Source organism: Triplophysa dalaica, chromosome 2 (assembly GCF_015846415.1).
Source record: "Triplophysa dalaica isolate WHDGS20190420 chromosome 2, ASM1584641v1, whole genome shotgun sequence".
Taxonomy (NCBI): domain Eukaryota; kingdom Metazoa; phylum Chordata; class Actinopteri; order Cypriniformes; family Nemacheilidae; genus Triplophysa; species Triplophysa dalaica.
Window position 1 is genome coordinate 22639322 of NC_079543.1, and position 17436 is coordinate 22656757.

The 17436-nt window shown below is 35.0% G+C and overlaps 1 protein-coding gene and 1 long non-coding RNA gene across 2 annotated transcripts; both read right to left on the bottom strand.

Annotated features, from left to right (window-relative positions):
- Positions 1-12794: 12794 nt before the first annotated feature.
- LOC130413819 (uncharacterized) lies at positions 12795-14016 on the bottom strand. The gene is made up of 3 exons (XR_008905538.1): positions 13903-14016; positions 13364-13542; positions 12795-12989 (listed from the first exon to the last, which is right to left on the bottom strand). It is a non-coding gene; the product is annotated as an uncharacterized LOC130413819 (long non-coding RNA).
- Positions 14017-14767: 751 nt separating this feature from the next.
- On the bottom strand, positions 14768-17182 carry LOC130411602 (uncharacterized). The gene is made up of 5 exons (XM_056736363.1): positions 17142-17182; positions 16625-17011; positions 16340-16489; positions 16111-16157; positions 14768-15952 (listed from the first exon to the last, which is right to left on the bottom strand). The coding sequence occupies exons 1-5, from the start codon at positions 17176-17178 to the stop codon at positions 15815-15817; spliced, it is 759 nt and encodes a 252-aa protein (XP_056592341.1). The 5' UTR covers positions 17179-17182; the 3' UTR covers positions 14768-15814.
- Between the last annotated feature and the right edge of the window lie 254 nt (positions 17183-17436).

Below are 17436 nucleotides of genomic sequence, written 5' to 3' on the forward strand. Positions count from 1 at the left end.
GGAATGTGTATGAGGTGTCAATTACAGTTTGGTGTTTTGTTTCTGTCCACTGTGCAGCGTTTGTTAAGCCTTTGACAACTAAAAGTGACCAGGTTAGTGAAATTCAGGCTTAAGTCTTACATTTAATTCTGATATCATGACCTCCAAAATTAGATTTCAACTATTAATTTTACTTTGATTTTAGTCTTTGATGGCCTTAATCAGTTAGTATTAAATATATCATTGTTGTGGTTTTACAGAATGTTCTTTACATTATGTAGAAACAGAAGATGACGAAAAAATCTAGCTTGGTTTTCAGAGGCAGGTTTACTATAGGGTATATTCAGATGTGCACATGCTTGTACAAGAATGTGTATGAGACGTGTATTGCACTGTGGCTGAAAAAGTGGTTGCAAACCCTCTGCTTCTAACCACAAACTGTTCCAGTCCATCTATGGACTCTATAGTAAGTACTAGCTAACACTTGCAAGTGCAAACACAAAGTTGTGGTTTCAACATGTCTCTTCCTGTCTCTATTGTAACTTAGAGCTAAATGTGTTCCTCTAGCTCAGTTGGTAGAATATTGCTTGCACAATAGATCATGGGGTTTGATCCAAGGTCCACACACACTATAGCTTGAATCATTTGCTTTTGCTTAAAGTGTCTGCTAACTGCATAAATGTAAATAAACTACAGACTCGTGTCTCATTTCTGCATTTTTATCTTCAATAGACAAGAAGAAAGCAGGTCAATGACCAACATGTTCAAACTTCGTTATATTTTGAACATGGTTATTTTGTTACTTTTTTGTAATTTTATTAGCAAAGACCACCGCTTACTATAGATCGTTAAAATAGGTCATCGTCTGTTAAACATATATTTCTGAGTCTAGAGGAGTACTCTTAATACAAAATCTAACTGTAACAAAACAGGAAACCCACAGCTCTTTCATTCTGGCCACTTTGATCCAGGCCCGGTTCCTGCCAGGTGAAAAAGGGTAGGCTAGCAGATATCCTGGGCGGGCATTTATCACACACAGTAGGCTATATAGCGGCCAAAAAAATTTAGAGATCATTAAAAAAAAAAAAATCCAGATTAGAATTTGTTTGTGTAAAATGATCATTTGTGTTCATTTTTTATGAACTTCTGGCAACATTTCTCCCAAATTTCATAAAAAAAACTTAATGTTTGTTTTTACATAAAATGAACTGGAGAAAAAAAAACGGGTCAAATCAACAAAAAAGAGAGTGTGCGTTTTTAAAATGGAAACATCGTAAAAAAACTGAACAAGATCATATGTAGTTCTACAGGACGGTCACAGGTCTGATCTTCAGCTCGATTTCAGTTTCATAGATTCTTCTCTGACTGAACAGTAAAACATCTACGGCTGCAGAGAACAATATACTGCTTGGAAGTTGACCCATAAGCAAACATAACCACAGTTATATTAAAACAATAGCTAATAAAATATAAAAAAATTATGAAGATTTTTTGTCTTACATATAAACTGTTTTCATCTGATTGGTTCACACCAATGAAAGTTTGATCTGGACATGAAGAGTGAGAGTCAACCAATCAAAAGTGTTGGTGTGGTTGTTTTGTGACTTTTTTGGTTTTACAAAATTGGACATCCTGCTCAGTCTTAGCTATACCTTTTAACAGACACACATGCCGAGAGGAAAACTTTTCGTTAGGGCTACTATGGTTATAACTCCGATTTGATTTCCAGATGTAGATAAATGTTTACTTGTAAACTTTTTCTTTCACATGCATCAGCCATCTAACATCATGAGGATCTTACACTTCGAAAAGAAACTGATCCATTAAATCACAGTTCATCTTTAGAATCATGATTCATGAACTACTTTGTTTTGTTATAGTGCATCAAACTACAAAGCTGAAAGGCTACAAAATCTTAGCACGCACTCACGTCAACAGATTCTCATATGTCTTGATCACTGAAAAATGTTTCCATTAGCCTTGAGTGTTGGGTTGAGTCTAGATTTGCCATGGGCACCCTAAAATTGTTATGTTTTTAAAAAAAGAATTAGTGTATTTGTCTAAAACACACATTTTCTATTAGAGCATTAATTTCATGTAATTTAATTGACTATTTATTATGTTTGGAATATTTTTATATTTAATATAGAACCTATCTAACATCCTGTATTTTATATTGTACAAAACAAACTACTACAGCTAGAAGACATTCAACTTTTTTCATGACAATTACATTAGCACATTCACTTTCGCTTTCAGCAGGTTATTTTTTCTTCTAAAATCTCCCTACACCTACATACAATCATACAAGTTAACCCCGTCTGTCCCGTCTGAGACAAACTTGGGCTCTTATATGTAGGAGGGGTGTAGCTGTGAGGTCAGGGGTTTTTTGTGATTGTTCCATTTTAGTCCACAGGAAGGCAGATTAGAAATACAGTGAACAGGCCAACTTCAGGAGACACAATATGCCACCGCTGTTGCTAGATTTACATGAAATTACATTTCATTGTCTTATTGCACTCATGGCAATTTTTTTTTGCTTTTAGTTATGTAATATAACTTTAATAACACCACTTTAAGCACACAGACGCAATGACTGCTATAGATTTGACAAGATCCCTTTCCTGTATTTATGCCTACCCCTTTCAATTACCGACACATATATTTATATGTAGAATATATGTCTGCATTGTAAAATTACATATATACACTACAAATATATTGTATTTTGCATTAGGAGCTGTCCAATGTGCTAAATGTATACTGATCTCTACACAAGTTTCTCAACAGGGGGCGCTAAAACTCTCTTGGTGTGCCAAGCCTTCATGCTTTTAGTTGTTAAAAGAGGAATTGAAAATATTTGGGTAATTGAAAATAAGAGAGCAAGTGCTCATCAATATATGCTACAGTGCTTTGTACATAGACATTGTATAAACTTGCCAAAGATTGAACTTAAAAAATAACAAAATACCCTTTTGCTTCTTTGTAATAATAGAATATAACTTAACTTTTATCTTCATTCATTTCATATGAAAATGCAGAATAATGTATATTGTAAAAACATTAAAAGTAGAAAAACTTTACAGGTCCTTAAGATGTGGTGTAGGCAATGACGTAGGCTTTACACATCACAGGTTTGTCATAGGAGCACCTAAAAAGGTCACATTTAGCATAGGGATGAGCATAACTTTCCAATCTTATACATCTCACATTAATATTTCTCAAGGATCCATCTACTGTAAATTAGGGCCGGACTTGCTTTCGCCCTCCCCAAATTGATTGGATCATTGTAAGTTGGCCTGATACACCACCGATATGGAGGACCTCAAGAGCCACGGGAAAAGTAATAATTAAAAAAATTATACTGTAGAATATTCAATAAAAGGAAGGAAGGAAGGAGGCGGGAACTGGCAGACATTTTTTAATCAAAATAACAAACTACAAAGACAGCCAGCAGCCCCTCACGGCCGACTGCCACTGATAAAATGAACTATAACACAAACACAAAAAATTACAAAATAACATACATACATACATATAAACGCAAAACATGTTCGGGCTCGGTCCTCTCTCGTCGACGGTCCGGTCGCTCGTTCTCTTATGCTCCCGATCTCTTACGTGATACGAGACTGGTGCACGCACAGCTGCCGCTCATTAACATTACACTCACCGGCCTCGAATCACGGTCTCACCCCGCCAACTCCACTACATATACATTTGTTTACAACTTAATTTAATTATCCTAACATAAATAGGCGAAATGACAAAGTAATTCATTATTTACTCATCAAGTTCTCAGTGCATATTTTTCCCTAACACATTTTGCACTCACAAAAAGTTCCACAAGGCTGACTTGCCTTAAATTAAAAATTCACTAGTATGTACAACAGAGTCAACTAAACTACATCATATGCTACTTAAACTCACCATGATATCAAACAGGAAAATTCTAAGTGTTCTACACAGTGTTGCAGTGATTATTAAAAATGATGTATCCGTGCACACACTTATTTTTTCAAAATTAATTTGTACATTATTATCTTTAATCAAAAACATTACGCTCCTCTCCCTCTCTCAACAAAAACTCTTCACGACATGACGTCAAAAAACAAAAAAAAACAAAGGGCTATACTGACTGTCCAATGACCAGTCATTTTCAGCCCTCCTCTCCAGGCCCAACTTACAACAAAACAATCAAAAAGGGAAAGGCAAAATAAAGTCCCGCCCTACATTGTTTCAAATTTCAGAAAGCGTTTCACGTGGTTATACATCCCGATACATAAAAGAAGTCAATTGGAACTTCCGTTTCTTGGTGACTTTAAGTAAATCAGACTCACACGATTATTTAGACAATCCCAATATAAGAACAAAAGGCTCTCACTTTCAAGAGTCACAAGCCAGGGCATATCGTCATTTACATTTAGTCGTTTAGCAGACGCTTTTATCCAAAGTGACTTACAAGCTGGGTAAACAATGGAAGCAATTGGGTCAAATATTAGGACAACAAAAATAATAAGTACAATAAAACATGTCTCATAAAGCCTACTACAGTGTACCGAGCTAAGTTTAGTTTATCTAAGCTTAAATAAGCATGCTTTTTTTATATTGTAGAAAACATATGCTGACAGAAGAGATGTGTTTTCAGTCGATTCTTAAAGATGGACACAGAATCTGCTGATCTTGTAGCAAATGTGGAATCAATCCAGAGAAGGTTCGTCAGAGCATTTTTTTACCTTTTTGGGATGGCATCACAAGACGTCATTCATTTGTAGAGCGTAAGGATCTGGCGAGTACATAAGTCTGCATAAGTGAATGAAGATAAGGGGGTGCCAAACCAGTGGTGGTCTTGTAGGCCAGGAACAGAGTCTTGAATTGGTCATAGATTATCCAGTCCTGAAAGTACAACATATAGACTTGACAGGTGGCATAAATATATTCAGGTTGACTCATTGTGTTGTAAATGCTGTAAAACATAATTTTAGAAGCAATATGGTACAGTACACAAAGATTAATCACTTAAAGTGAGGTGCTTTGCAGATGCATCTATTTTATTCAGTGAGTTGAAGTTAACTGAAGAAATGTTCCTTGACAAGGATAAAACTTGCAGTGTTCTTCCTTAAGCTCTAACCGCAACGTTTTGTCCAATAACCAACACCTATTTCTCCATAGTTGTAAAGATGTTGCGCTTTCTCAAACATCAGAAAGTGTAAAGGTGCAGACACAGCATGCAAGCGAATCAACTCCACCAAAAACGGACCACATGACATGAGCATTTACAACTTTCACACAGAATGCCCTGTCTATTTCTGTCTCACATACATCCAACTTGAGTGGAAACATTTGTGGTTAGGATCATCTATACTTAGAAGGAAGAAAGAAACACGGCTGGTGAAATTATGCATATATTTCTGACAATTACTATTTATACTTAAAATCGTATTTATAATTTATAGTTGATCTTACATTCGCAAATCCGAAATATAAGAAAGTAATCAAAAGCAAAAATAATTAATATATTTTGAATGCACTTTTGGACATATGAATGTTGCCTCAGAAGCTGCTTCTCTCGTTTTAGTTAATTAGGAAAATTGACGTACAGCATGTTGCAGGATGCTTACATCTCTCAATATGTTCTGTAATTCAAATGAAACTTAGCGAAAAAGTAGTCAGATGAAAGTTCATGTCCTTTAATCCAAGATAAATATATATACTTTAAACCACTGCACCCAGGTAACCCACTTAAACATCCTGTTGTTCACATCATCACCTCTGTACATTATTTGCTTCTACAAAAGCGAGTAATTTATTTAAAACAACATCATAAAAATGGGACAAATCTTATTCTGGTTTTATATTGTATTCTGTTTAATCACAGAATTAAACATATATCCACCAACACACAGTGAACGAGGATCAGATGCCACGGCCCACTGAAACAAAAGTCTGACAGTCTGAGCATGAAAGACACGACTGCAATATATAGGAAAAAATACTGTCAGCTCACCTCTGTACATACATTACGAACCAGAAAAGAGACTATACTTGAGATGTACAAGCTTAAATAACAATGTCTCAATGCATTTGTCAAACTTAGTAATGGAATTAGTTGTCAAAAGGCTGGAATACACTACACGCCTCATTAAATCAACAGATTTATATAAAGATAGACATCACACACTTGTACACTTTTTGAAAGTTTGTAGAGTAGAACCGGGCATAACATACGATGTGAAAAAAACTGCAGACTAGCGTAGAGTTTCCGAAACAAGTCCAAACTGAAAGTCTTGGCAAAATCTGAGCAAATGTCTTGTAGTGTATTCCAGCATTCAGCGAAAAGTTTTGAATGAAAACAGCACCTGTGTTCTTTTTTTTAACCATCAGAAGTTTTGTACTGTGTCTGTTCTGACCGGAGCATAAATACTAAAGTCAGAACTCTGCGGTTGCGTCTTCTTGAGTCGCTTTTGTCTTCTGGTTGTTACGTCCAAGGAAGCATAACACACATCATCACCCTGAAAAATACATTATACTAATTCTGTATCAATTATAATATATTATGAAATATTCTGGCTATAAATTAAGATATTACAGTTATGAATAAAACGAATGAAAACTCGCACTTGTAATATTCAATGTACTCAACCCAGCAAGTGTGTTTTTATACCTCAGGAGTATTTCTACTTCCTTTTTTTCCTTTGTGATCAGTCCTCCCACCTGAAATTTGTTAAAATAAGAACATGCATTTTAGATTGTACACATAAATTGCATGGTTAATAAATTCTGTGTGCTGATTCAACTACTATTAATTCACAAAGGTGTTTACGCTTCAAACGTAACAAGTACAGAAAAAACTGGTATGATGTACCTGTAGTTTTCTTCTGACAGAGGCAGTACACAAAGATGGAGGAGAGGAGAACACACACAGGACAAACACTGAAGAGCAGCGTCCAGCAGAGAAAACAGTTTGATTCAGGAGGAGGTGAGACAGTACTGGAGGGTCCAGAACAGGAAGATACTGGCTCAAAAAACAGCATTAAATGTTACTGAGAAATAATTTTTAAATAACTTGATTACTTAGATTCAGAGAAAGGCAGTTTACATGACAAAGAAAGTTATAGTAACAAGTGACAACATTTTTTCATACCAGCGAGTGAGACACGTGTTGTTCGGTTTCCATAATAGTACACCTCAGATGTGTATGGAATGCCATTTTCGTCTTCACTCATTTTTCTTTCGTATTCAGCACAGTAGTACAGTCCCAGATCAGAGACTTTAATGTTAGTAATATGTAGGTCCAAAGAATTAATGTTGGAGTTTCGAAGAATGCTGAAACGTGGTAAGATGTTTTTATACATTCTCTTATGATCTATAAAGAGAGAGGGTTGATTTTCATGAGAGCAGTTTCTAATCCATGTAATGCTGGAACCACGAGTTAAAGGAAGGTCACAGTAGAGAGTGATGTTGTCTCCTGGTCTGACCTTCACCTCGATCTCTGATCCATAGACTTTTGGATTGAACAGTAAACCATCTAATAACCGAACAAATAAATAAATAAGCTCTACTTAGAAATAGCCTTATCACATTCACATGCAATTACTTAATGTTAAGATAAAAGCTTCCTTAAAATATTCAAATGAATAATGATAGTTGAAGAATTATAATATGTCTTACATATAAGCACGGTAACATCGACTCTTGATGTCTCCATCTCAGTGAATAAGTCTGAATAACTGACTGGTGATGCATCAGATCTCATCTGATTGGTTCACATCAATGGAAAATTGAGTCGGAAGAGTGAGAGTTGTATCAACCAATCACAAGTGTTCTCAAGTGTTTTTTTGCTATTTATTATTTCACAGAATTAGAAATTAGGTCAAATATATAGAGACTGTACTTTGTTTGAAGACAAGCTATGTTCCATTTGCTTTGACTGTGCCGTGTATAGTGTATTTGTTTGTTTGAAAAATGTTTTGCTTTGCCTTTAACATTCAATCAACCAATATACTGTAAGTTCACAAATATCTTATTGTCTGAAAATTAACAAATCCATTAAATCAAAGTCAGTCTGGAGGACTGAAGTGTCTTTGTTTTGTTGCAAAACTACTAAGCAAGAAAATCTAACATGTCAAAACAGGAAACCCCCAAGCTTTACTTGATCACTAGTCACTTAGAGATTTTTTTTCCATAAGTCCTTGTGTGTAAAGGCGTTCATTTGAATGTTTATATTTACTGCGGGAAGCTCAAAATATTTTTCACTGTGATTAACATAAACAACTAAACTTTTTTTTAATAAAAATATATAATGTCCTCAATCATAAATGAATGCTGCCATTTTGCTGTGACTTCACCCTTGCAGGCTCAGTACTGTCTAATTCATAGGTTAGGGATGACTCTTTTTTATCTTAACACCGTCTTTAGTTTACTACACTTACCTAGTTTAGTCAGCACATATGTGAATTACCTTTAAACTTCAATAAAAAAATAGTAAAGCTTTTTAACAAAGTTCTGGTATTCCGAATATTTGAGACAGAAGTCTAAGTTTAAGACTAACAGTCTCCGTGCACCTAGATTACATCCTGACACAGATTTCGGGTGCCTTAACTTCTTATCTTTCGCCCCTATGGCCAATGCTGAAACTACTATTAATAGTGCTACTAATTCATCAATATGAGCATTTTCAATAAACCTAACATCAGTAAAAAAAAAAAACTTCACTGCCTGTAAAAATGCGGTAGCTTGTAATGATGTTCAAGGGTATAGCAGGACTGATTTGTTGGGCAGTTTGATTTCAGTCCACTGGAGGGCAGTTCAGAAATTCAGAAGGCAGACACCAATGTTAGCACCATATATCGTAGTATTTACTGTAGAGCATTGGGAGCTGTCCGTTGTGCTGAATTTCTTCTGATCATCCAAGTGTTTCTGTAGATCACCAAAACTCTCTTAGGCCTATTTCATTTCAAAATAGGCTTTTTTATGAGCTTGTGCTTTCCTGTAACTCAGTGGTTAGAGCATGGTGCTAACAAAGTCAAGCTCATGGGTTCGATCCCAGAGATTGCACATACTGTGCATATAAAAATATATAAAACTATATATAAAAATAGTATAATGCAATGTCTTTTTGGATTAAAGCGACTGCCAAATTTGTAAATGTCAATTGTGGTTTCCTGTTTTGCTTCTACCCCCTGTGTGGCTTTTGTAAAGCCTTTGACAACTAATGGTGACCCAGTTAGTGATATCCAGGCTAAAGTCTTAAATGTAATTCTGATATCATGACCTTCAAAGTTTGATTTCTACTATTCATTTTACTATGATTTCAGTCTTTGATGGCCTTATTCAGATAGTATTGAAGATACCATGGTTGAAGTTTTACAGAATGTTGTTTACGATATATAGAAACAGAAAATCACCAGAAAAAGACTAGCTTGGTTTTCACAGGCAGGGTCACTATGTATTCAGTTGTGCACATGCTTGTACAAGAATGTGTATGAGACGTGTATTGCATGTTGTCTGGAAAAAGTGGTTACAAACCCTCTGCTTGTAACCACAAACTGTTCCAGTCCATCTATGGACTCTATAGCAAGTGCTAGCTAACACTTTCAAGTGCAAAAACAAAGTAGTGGTTTTCTGTTTCTTCCTGTCTCTATTGCATCTTAGAGCTTAATGTGTTCCTGTAGCTCAGTTGGTAGAGTACTGCATGCACAAAAGATCATGGTGTTTGATCCAAGGTCCAAACATGTTGAAAATGTATAGCTTGAATGCACAGTCGATTGCTTTTGATAAAAGTGTTTGCGAAAAGCATAAATGTAAATATTACATGAATATAAAACTACATACGTGTGCATCGTTTCTGCATTTTAATAATCTAAAATGTTTATTTTGTCTGTTAATGACAATACAATTAAAAGGCATTTTACTTTTAAGTCATTTTGTTATTGGTGAAGACCATGCATTTACTGTAGTTACTTAAAATCGGGCCCCGTCTGTTAAACGTATCTTTTTAGTCTAGAGGAGTACTCTTAATACAATATCTAAGTGTAACAAAACAGGAAACCCACAGCTCTTTCATTCTGGCCACTTTGAACACACTTCACATCTACTGCTGTAACATATTATTTGATCTTGCAATTGATTTCTTATCACTCGTCATCAGACACACGTTGCCATTAGATTAAAGTTTATGTGGTTTTGTATGTTGGTTAGAACACGTTTTAATCTTCACAAGTAAAGAATTATAAAACATTGATTGTCCACATACATTGTAATACTTTATTTCTTTACATTTATTATTCCAATAAACAATTTAGCAATGATGGCATTTTTTAAATGAGGCCCCAGGAGTGCAGTAAGTTATACCGTTGAAAGCAGAGTTTGAATAAACTGTGTAGGGGAGACACATCTTGGTATAGGGATGATCTGATGATAGTATCTATAAATTACTTCAGAGTAAAGATTCCAGTCTTAATCATTTCAGAGTGATGTTTTTCTGTTTGATCCAGCTGAAAAATATCTAAATCCTTAACTGACTTTCATGACATTATAGAATTCTTCTGACAGAGGCAGTGCACAAAGATGGAGGAGAAGAGAACACACAGGACAAACACCAAAGAGCAGCGTCCAGCAGAGAAAACAGTCTGATAAAGGAGAAAGAGAGACAGTGCTGGAGAGTCCAGAACTGACAGTTACTGGCTCATAAAAATCATTAGTGGTGTTTTAATTTAGTAAATATATAAATATGTTTGCAAGAGCTGATCTATCCAATGCAAAATAATCACCATTATATCAATGTTAACACACTAGCTTAATAAAATAGTTTTAAAAACAGATTAAATAAAATTGGTCTTACATATAAGTGCATCAAAAGTAACTCTTGATCTCTCCATCTCAACGAGTGTGAACAACTGACTCTGATGATGCAGATATCAGGTCTCATCTGATTGGCTCACGCCAATGGAAACTTTATTTTGACATTTGAAGAGTAAGACTCAACCAATCACAGTGTTGGTGTGGTTTGACTGTTTTGTGTATTTTATTGGTTCAAAAATTGGACCTGTTTATCAGTCTTATACCTTTTAACAAGCAGACACACTTGCAGAGAGGAAACATTATTCAAAGACAAAAACTTTTCATTAGAGCTGATTACTATAAATCTGTTTTGATTTCCAGATTTATATAAGAATGTTTACTTGAAAACATTTTGTTTATCATGCAATCAGCCAATCTAACACCTGAGTGTCTTACTGTTTGAGAAGAAACTGGTCCATTAAATGATCTGTAGCAGCAACTATTTTATTTTCTCATACTGCATCAAACAACAAAGCTGCAAGGCAACAAAACATGTGAAGAGGAAACCCACAAGACTTTCATTTAGACCACTTTCAGACAAATTTTCTGTTAATTTCAACATTATCAGATTTTCACCTCAAATCTGTTAAAGTTGATCACTGACCTCCAAGAACAAATGTTTCCAATAGCGTTGGGTGATGGGTTGAGTGTAGATTTGCCTGAGGCCCCTTAAAATGATCATGTGGTTCAAAAAAGCTTTTTTAATCTTTGTTTAAAAAACATGTCTTTCCTATGAAAACTTTTATTTAATGAAATTGAATTGACTATATACTATAAATACAATGATTTATGAAAGGATGGTTTTAATTGGAATAAGTTATGTTATATATTTCGTATAGTCTGATATAGTTTCAATTGTACATTACAACATTACAACTAGAAGACATCATTCTCCGTATACACCTACATAAAAGCATACAGTAAGTAAACCCAAAACATCAGAGACAAAGTGCCTTTTTTCATTTACTGTGAGGTGAGGGGGTTTTGTGGTAGTTCCATATCAGTCCACTGGAGGGCAGTTTAGAAATACAGTTTCAGGAGACAAAAGACGATCGCTGTAATTGACAATTTTTGTCTGTAATTACTTGTCTTATTGCTCTCATACCAAAACAAATGTGTCAACAGCAAAATCATTTGTCACCGCCTGTCATTTGTTAATTATGTATGGAGGACCAGGAGAGTCATGTATAAAGTAATAAAGCATTTCATTGTTTAATAACTAATTTTTCAATAAAAATAGGCATTAATCCATTTATTTTTAATTTCATTTTTTAATTCAAATATAAATAGGCAAAATTATAAAGTAATTTATTTATTGAAAAATTAGTTATTAAACAGTGGGGCACGGTGGCTTAGTGGTTAGCATGTTCGCCTCACACCTCCAGGGTTGGGGCTTCGATTCCCGCTTCCAACTTGTTTGTGTGGAGTTTGCATGTTCTCCCCGTGCCTCGGGGGTTTCCTCCGGGTACTCTGGTTTCCTCCCCTGGCCCAAAGACATGCATGGTAGGTTGATTGGCATCTCTGGAAAAATTGTCCGTAGGGTGTGAGTGCGTGAGTGAATGAGTGAGTGTGTGTGCCCTGCGATGGGTTGGCACTCCATCCAGGGTGTATCCTGCCTTGATGCCGATGACTCCTGAGATAGGTACAGGCTCCCCGTGACCCGAGGTAGTTCGGATAAGCGGTAGAAAATGGAATAGTTATTAAACAATGAAATGCTTTATTACTTTACACATGACTCTCCTGGTCCTCCATATTTATAGGCTAATAAAACACATTCGGTAAACAAGGGCTCATTAATACATGCTGAAGTGCATTATACAAAGACACCGTATACACTTATTTATCTGTAATAGTAAAATTATACTTAATATTTTTTTTATTTCTTTATTGTGAAAACAGAAAACAAAAGCAAGTTACAAATCAAATCAATTCACAGCGATTTGATTATCATAAAACATATTACAAGTGTGAAAAACATCATTACCACTGTCTTAAGAGAGTTTATCTAATCAGCTTTGTGAGTGCAGTAAGCAGCAGTAAATTAAATTGTGGGCAGAGAGAGTCACATTTTAGCAAAGTGATGACCAGATGGTAGTAGATGGTAGTTCAGAGTGGAGGCTGAATCTTCCAGTTCCACACATCTTACATTGATGCTTCTCTGTAGGATCCATCTAAAACATAACAACATATTCAATGCAACCTAAACTATCATATTTGATATTGAAAACATTGCAAGTATACTTTTATTTTAATAAAAGTTAATACCTTATAAACATTGTCTAAATAAAACAGAAGCATGAAAATTAACATTTCCACATGTTATTTTAATCTTAATATAACATCGTTCATATGGAGCAATTTTTCTACATGGACCCTTTTTTAACTGTTACATATTTATCTAAGATATAAAGTATGATCTACTATCAACTGAAAAGTTTGATATTTCATTTTAGTTAAGAACCCTATTTTATCGTCACATATTTTTCTTTGCAATTTTTCCACTTACCGACATGATTAAAAGTAACATATAGAAGAGCTCACTCACCCAACAGAGAGAGACGAGTTCTCCTCTTTCCATACTGATACTCCAGCTTGGAGTGTAACTCGCCCTTTACATCTGTGAATATTCTTTCTGTTTTACCACAGTAATAGATTCCCTCATCGTACAGACTGACGTTCTTAATATGTAGGTCATAGGATTTACTGGATCTGTTTTGTGCAAAACTGAAATGGTGAAAAAAATCCATTACCAGGTATGCAAAATCTATCGAGAGAGATAACTGAGTGCCATATGATTCGTTTTTAATCCAAACAACCATTGAACCAACTGGTATGACACAGTCACAGTAGAGAGTGACATTGTCTCCTGGTTTAACTTTGATATTCATTTCTGTCCCAAAGATTCTTTGTGTTCACAAAACAAAACACCTATATACAAATAATTGACAAAACAGATAACATCATTTCATTTCATTTAGTTTACACCACTTGGTATGTACTATGTATTCTTTTATTTACCTCTGAATAAAATATCATAAAGCAAAATGACCTAACATGAAAATAATTTGCATGAAGATTACTTACACAGTATGATGAGGGCACTTCTTACTCGCTCCATCTCAGTGACTAAAAGTGAGTCAGATCAGTGACAGATAAAGAAAAATGTCAGCAGTTATCTGATTGGTCCACTGCGGTGGGGGTTTTCTGTACAAGTGCTAGGATATATGTTGAAATAATTTCCTGACGTTTAGATTGCTTTTAACCCATTGTTGGATCAAATATGAACATTGTCTGGGTTCATTTAACCCAACGGTTGGGTTTGTCCCTTTCCTTCTGACCCATTGCTGGGTTGAAAATAACCCAGCATTTTTTTAAAATGATATTTAAATAATTACATGTATTTAGAGCAATACTCTACAGCGATATAAAGTCAAGTCTGTTTTTATATGCAAACATAGTGCTTCTTACGATGCACTTATATTGCAGTCCCAATGTCTCAAGGTTCAGATTGTCCTTTTTAAGCAAAAAACCTGATGGGTGTGGTGTGGGTTTCCTGTTTTGTCTCTGTCTCTCATTGTGTGTTAGTCTCTAATCTACTAAATAATGTGATTGTCTGCATGCATGGTACAAGAATATCTATGAAAACTATATTGCTCTGGGTTCTGAATAAGTTGCAAAGCTAATGATTGAAACCACAAACTTTTTTTTTTTTAGTTGTGCACATTATTGCAACTAGTAGTAGATTGAGCTATTGTTTGATTCATCTTCTTAATGCAAAAGACACTCAATCAACTCATACCATGATGGGATACGCTGTGGGGATTCGAAACAATTGTGACACAACGCAAGTCATGAAATATAATAAAATTACATCTGAAACATTAAACATTTTTATTTAATGTTTATAACGATACAAACATTTCCATTGTCCAATGCTCTAAAACATAATTTGAGTAGCCATTTGGTCTACAGTAGGTAATCAATGTTTCGTCCAATAACCACAACAGCTATTTCTTAGTAAATGTTATGATGTCTTGCTTTCTCAAGTGTCTGAAAGTGTAAAGCTGCAGACACAGCATGCATTCAAACCAACGCCACCACAAACTGACCACATGAGCAAGCATTTACACCTTCACAAACAACTTCATGTCTTTTTTTGTCTCAAATGCATCCAACTTAAGTGGAAACATATGTGGTAAGATTATATTGCTGAGAATAAAAGACCCTTCGCCGAGAAAAGCGGCTGGTAAAATTATGCAATAGTAACAACTATGAAGATCCGAGAAATCTTTACTCAGAAATCTTTAACCTATAGTAAAAAAACTAAGTAATTACTTGTGTTTTAAACTGGTCAATCTTACATTCACAGATCCAAAATATGAGAAAATATGACAAAGCAAAAGCAATTCATTTATTTATATGAACTTCTGACTACAAACAAATGTTGCCAAAGAGGCTACTTTTGTGTTTGGTTTTATCAGGCACATCAACTTTACCTACTCAGCAGGACCAGAATACTTACATCTCTCAACATATTAGGTATCAAAAGGTGTTCATTGAAAAAGTCAGATTAAAGTTCCTTTCCTTTTATCTTTAATATAAACAACAGCATTTACAAAAGCTAGAAACATATTTAAAACAACATAAAGGAATAAATCCTATACTCTCATCCTATATTTTAACTTGTTTAATCGCAGAATCAAAGTTATCTATATCCACCAACACACAGTTAAAGAGGGTCAGATGCCACAGCACACCACAACAACACTCTATAAAAATCCATGAGCATTAAAAACACAACTGCAATATACTGGACAAGAATACTGTGAGTTCACTTCTCAGACAGTATGAACAGAGTGGAGAATGAAGAGACATTGTGAAATGTACACGCTTAAATAGTACTGTCTTATATAATTCATTTTTCAAAGTTAGACATGAAATTAGTTGTCTCCGTCAAAACATTTTCATGAAATGGCACCTGCATTCCTTCAAACCATCAGAAGTTTTGTACTGTGTGTGTTCTGATCGGAGCATAAGTACTAAAGTCAGAACACTGCGGCTGCTTCCTTTTGAGACGTTTCTGTCTTCTAGTTGTTACTTCCAAGGAAGCATAACACACTTCATCATCATCACCCTGAAATAAACATTATTCTAAATCTTTTTAAATAAGTTGGTTATAAATTTAGATGTTAATGTTATGAATAACACGTTTGACAACATTCCCTAAAAATAAAGTGCCTGTAATCTTCGCAGTAGTATTGAAACATGCGAGTTTGTCAGTGTTGTTCATACCTCAGGAGAGTTTCTACCTTTATGTTCTTTGAGATCAGTTCCACCATCTGAAATTTGTTCAAATAAGAACATCACTTACTGAATTGCATTTTAAATAATTTATGCACATAACAATGGCATGAGTAGCACATTCTGTGCCCAGACTCTGCTGATCCAAATACCATAACAAAGGCATTTGCTGCACATTTTAAATTAAAATACAAGTAAATAAAGAAATGGTATGATGTACCTGTAGTTTTCTTCTGACAGAGGCAGTACACACAGATGAGGCAGAAGAGAACGCACACAGGACAAACACTGAAGAGCAGCGTCCAGCAGAGAAAACAGTCTGAAGCAGGAGGAGGTGAGACAGTGCTGGAGGGTCCAGAACATGTAGTTACTTAAAAAAAAAAAAAAATGTTTTAATAAGTCAATATTTTTTCTGAAATGTATGTAAACAATAATTATACAAGGAAATTTGTAAGGAAAAAATGACAAATAATATTTTAATAACAACGGACAAATGTACCCTTACCGGCAAAAGAGAGACGTGTTGTCTGGTTTCCATAATTGTACACATCAGATGAGCGTATAATGCCATTTTCATCTTTATTTATCTTTTTCTCGTATTCCGCACAGTAATACAGTCCCAGATCAGATGCTGTAATGTTAGTAATATGTAGATCAAAAGAATTAATGTTGGTGTTTTTAGGAAGAGTGAAATGTCCTAATGTTTCTTGGTAACTTTTCTGAAAATCTATTGTGAGAGAGGGTTGATGTTCATGAGAGCAGTTTCTAATCCAAACAATGACAGAACCATGAGTTAAAGGACGGTCACAGTAGAGAGTGATGTTGTCTCCTGGTCTGACCTTCACCTCGATCTCTGCTCCATAGATTCTTCTCTCTCTGAGCAGTACAACATCTGAAGAAGCATAGAAAATAGACTGGTTAAAAATTGATCTCCAATGTAAAAGTAATCACAGTTATATTTATGTTAAGACAGATAGCTCAATAAAATGTTTTAAAACAAAACAAAAATATTTTGGTTTTACATAAAAGAACAGCAAGAGTAACTCTTGATATGTCCATCTCAGCGACGAAGTGAACAACTGACACTGATGCAGATATCATCTCTCATCTGATTGGTTCACACAAATGGAAAATTGAGTCGGACACTAAAAGAGTGACAGGTGCATCGACCAATCACAAGTGTCGCTCCGGTTTGACTATTCAGTGTCTTTTTTTTCGTTTCACAAAATTGGACATGTTTTATCAATCGTATACCCTCAACAAGCAGACACACATGCAGAGAGGAAACATATAAATGCAAAAACTTTTGTTTATGAC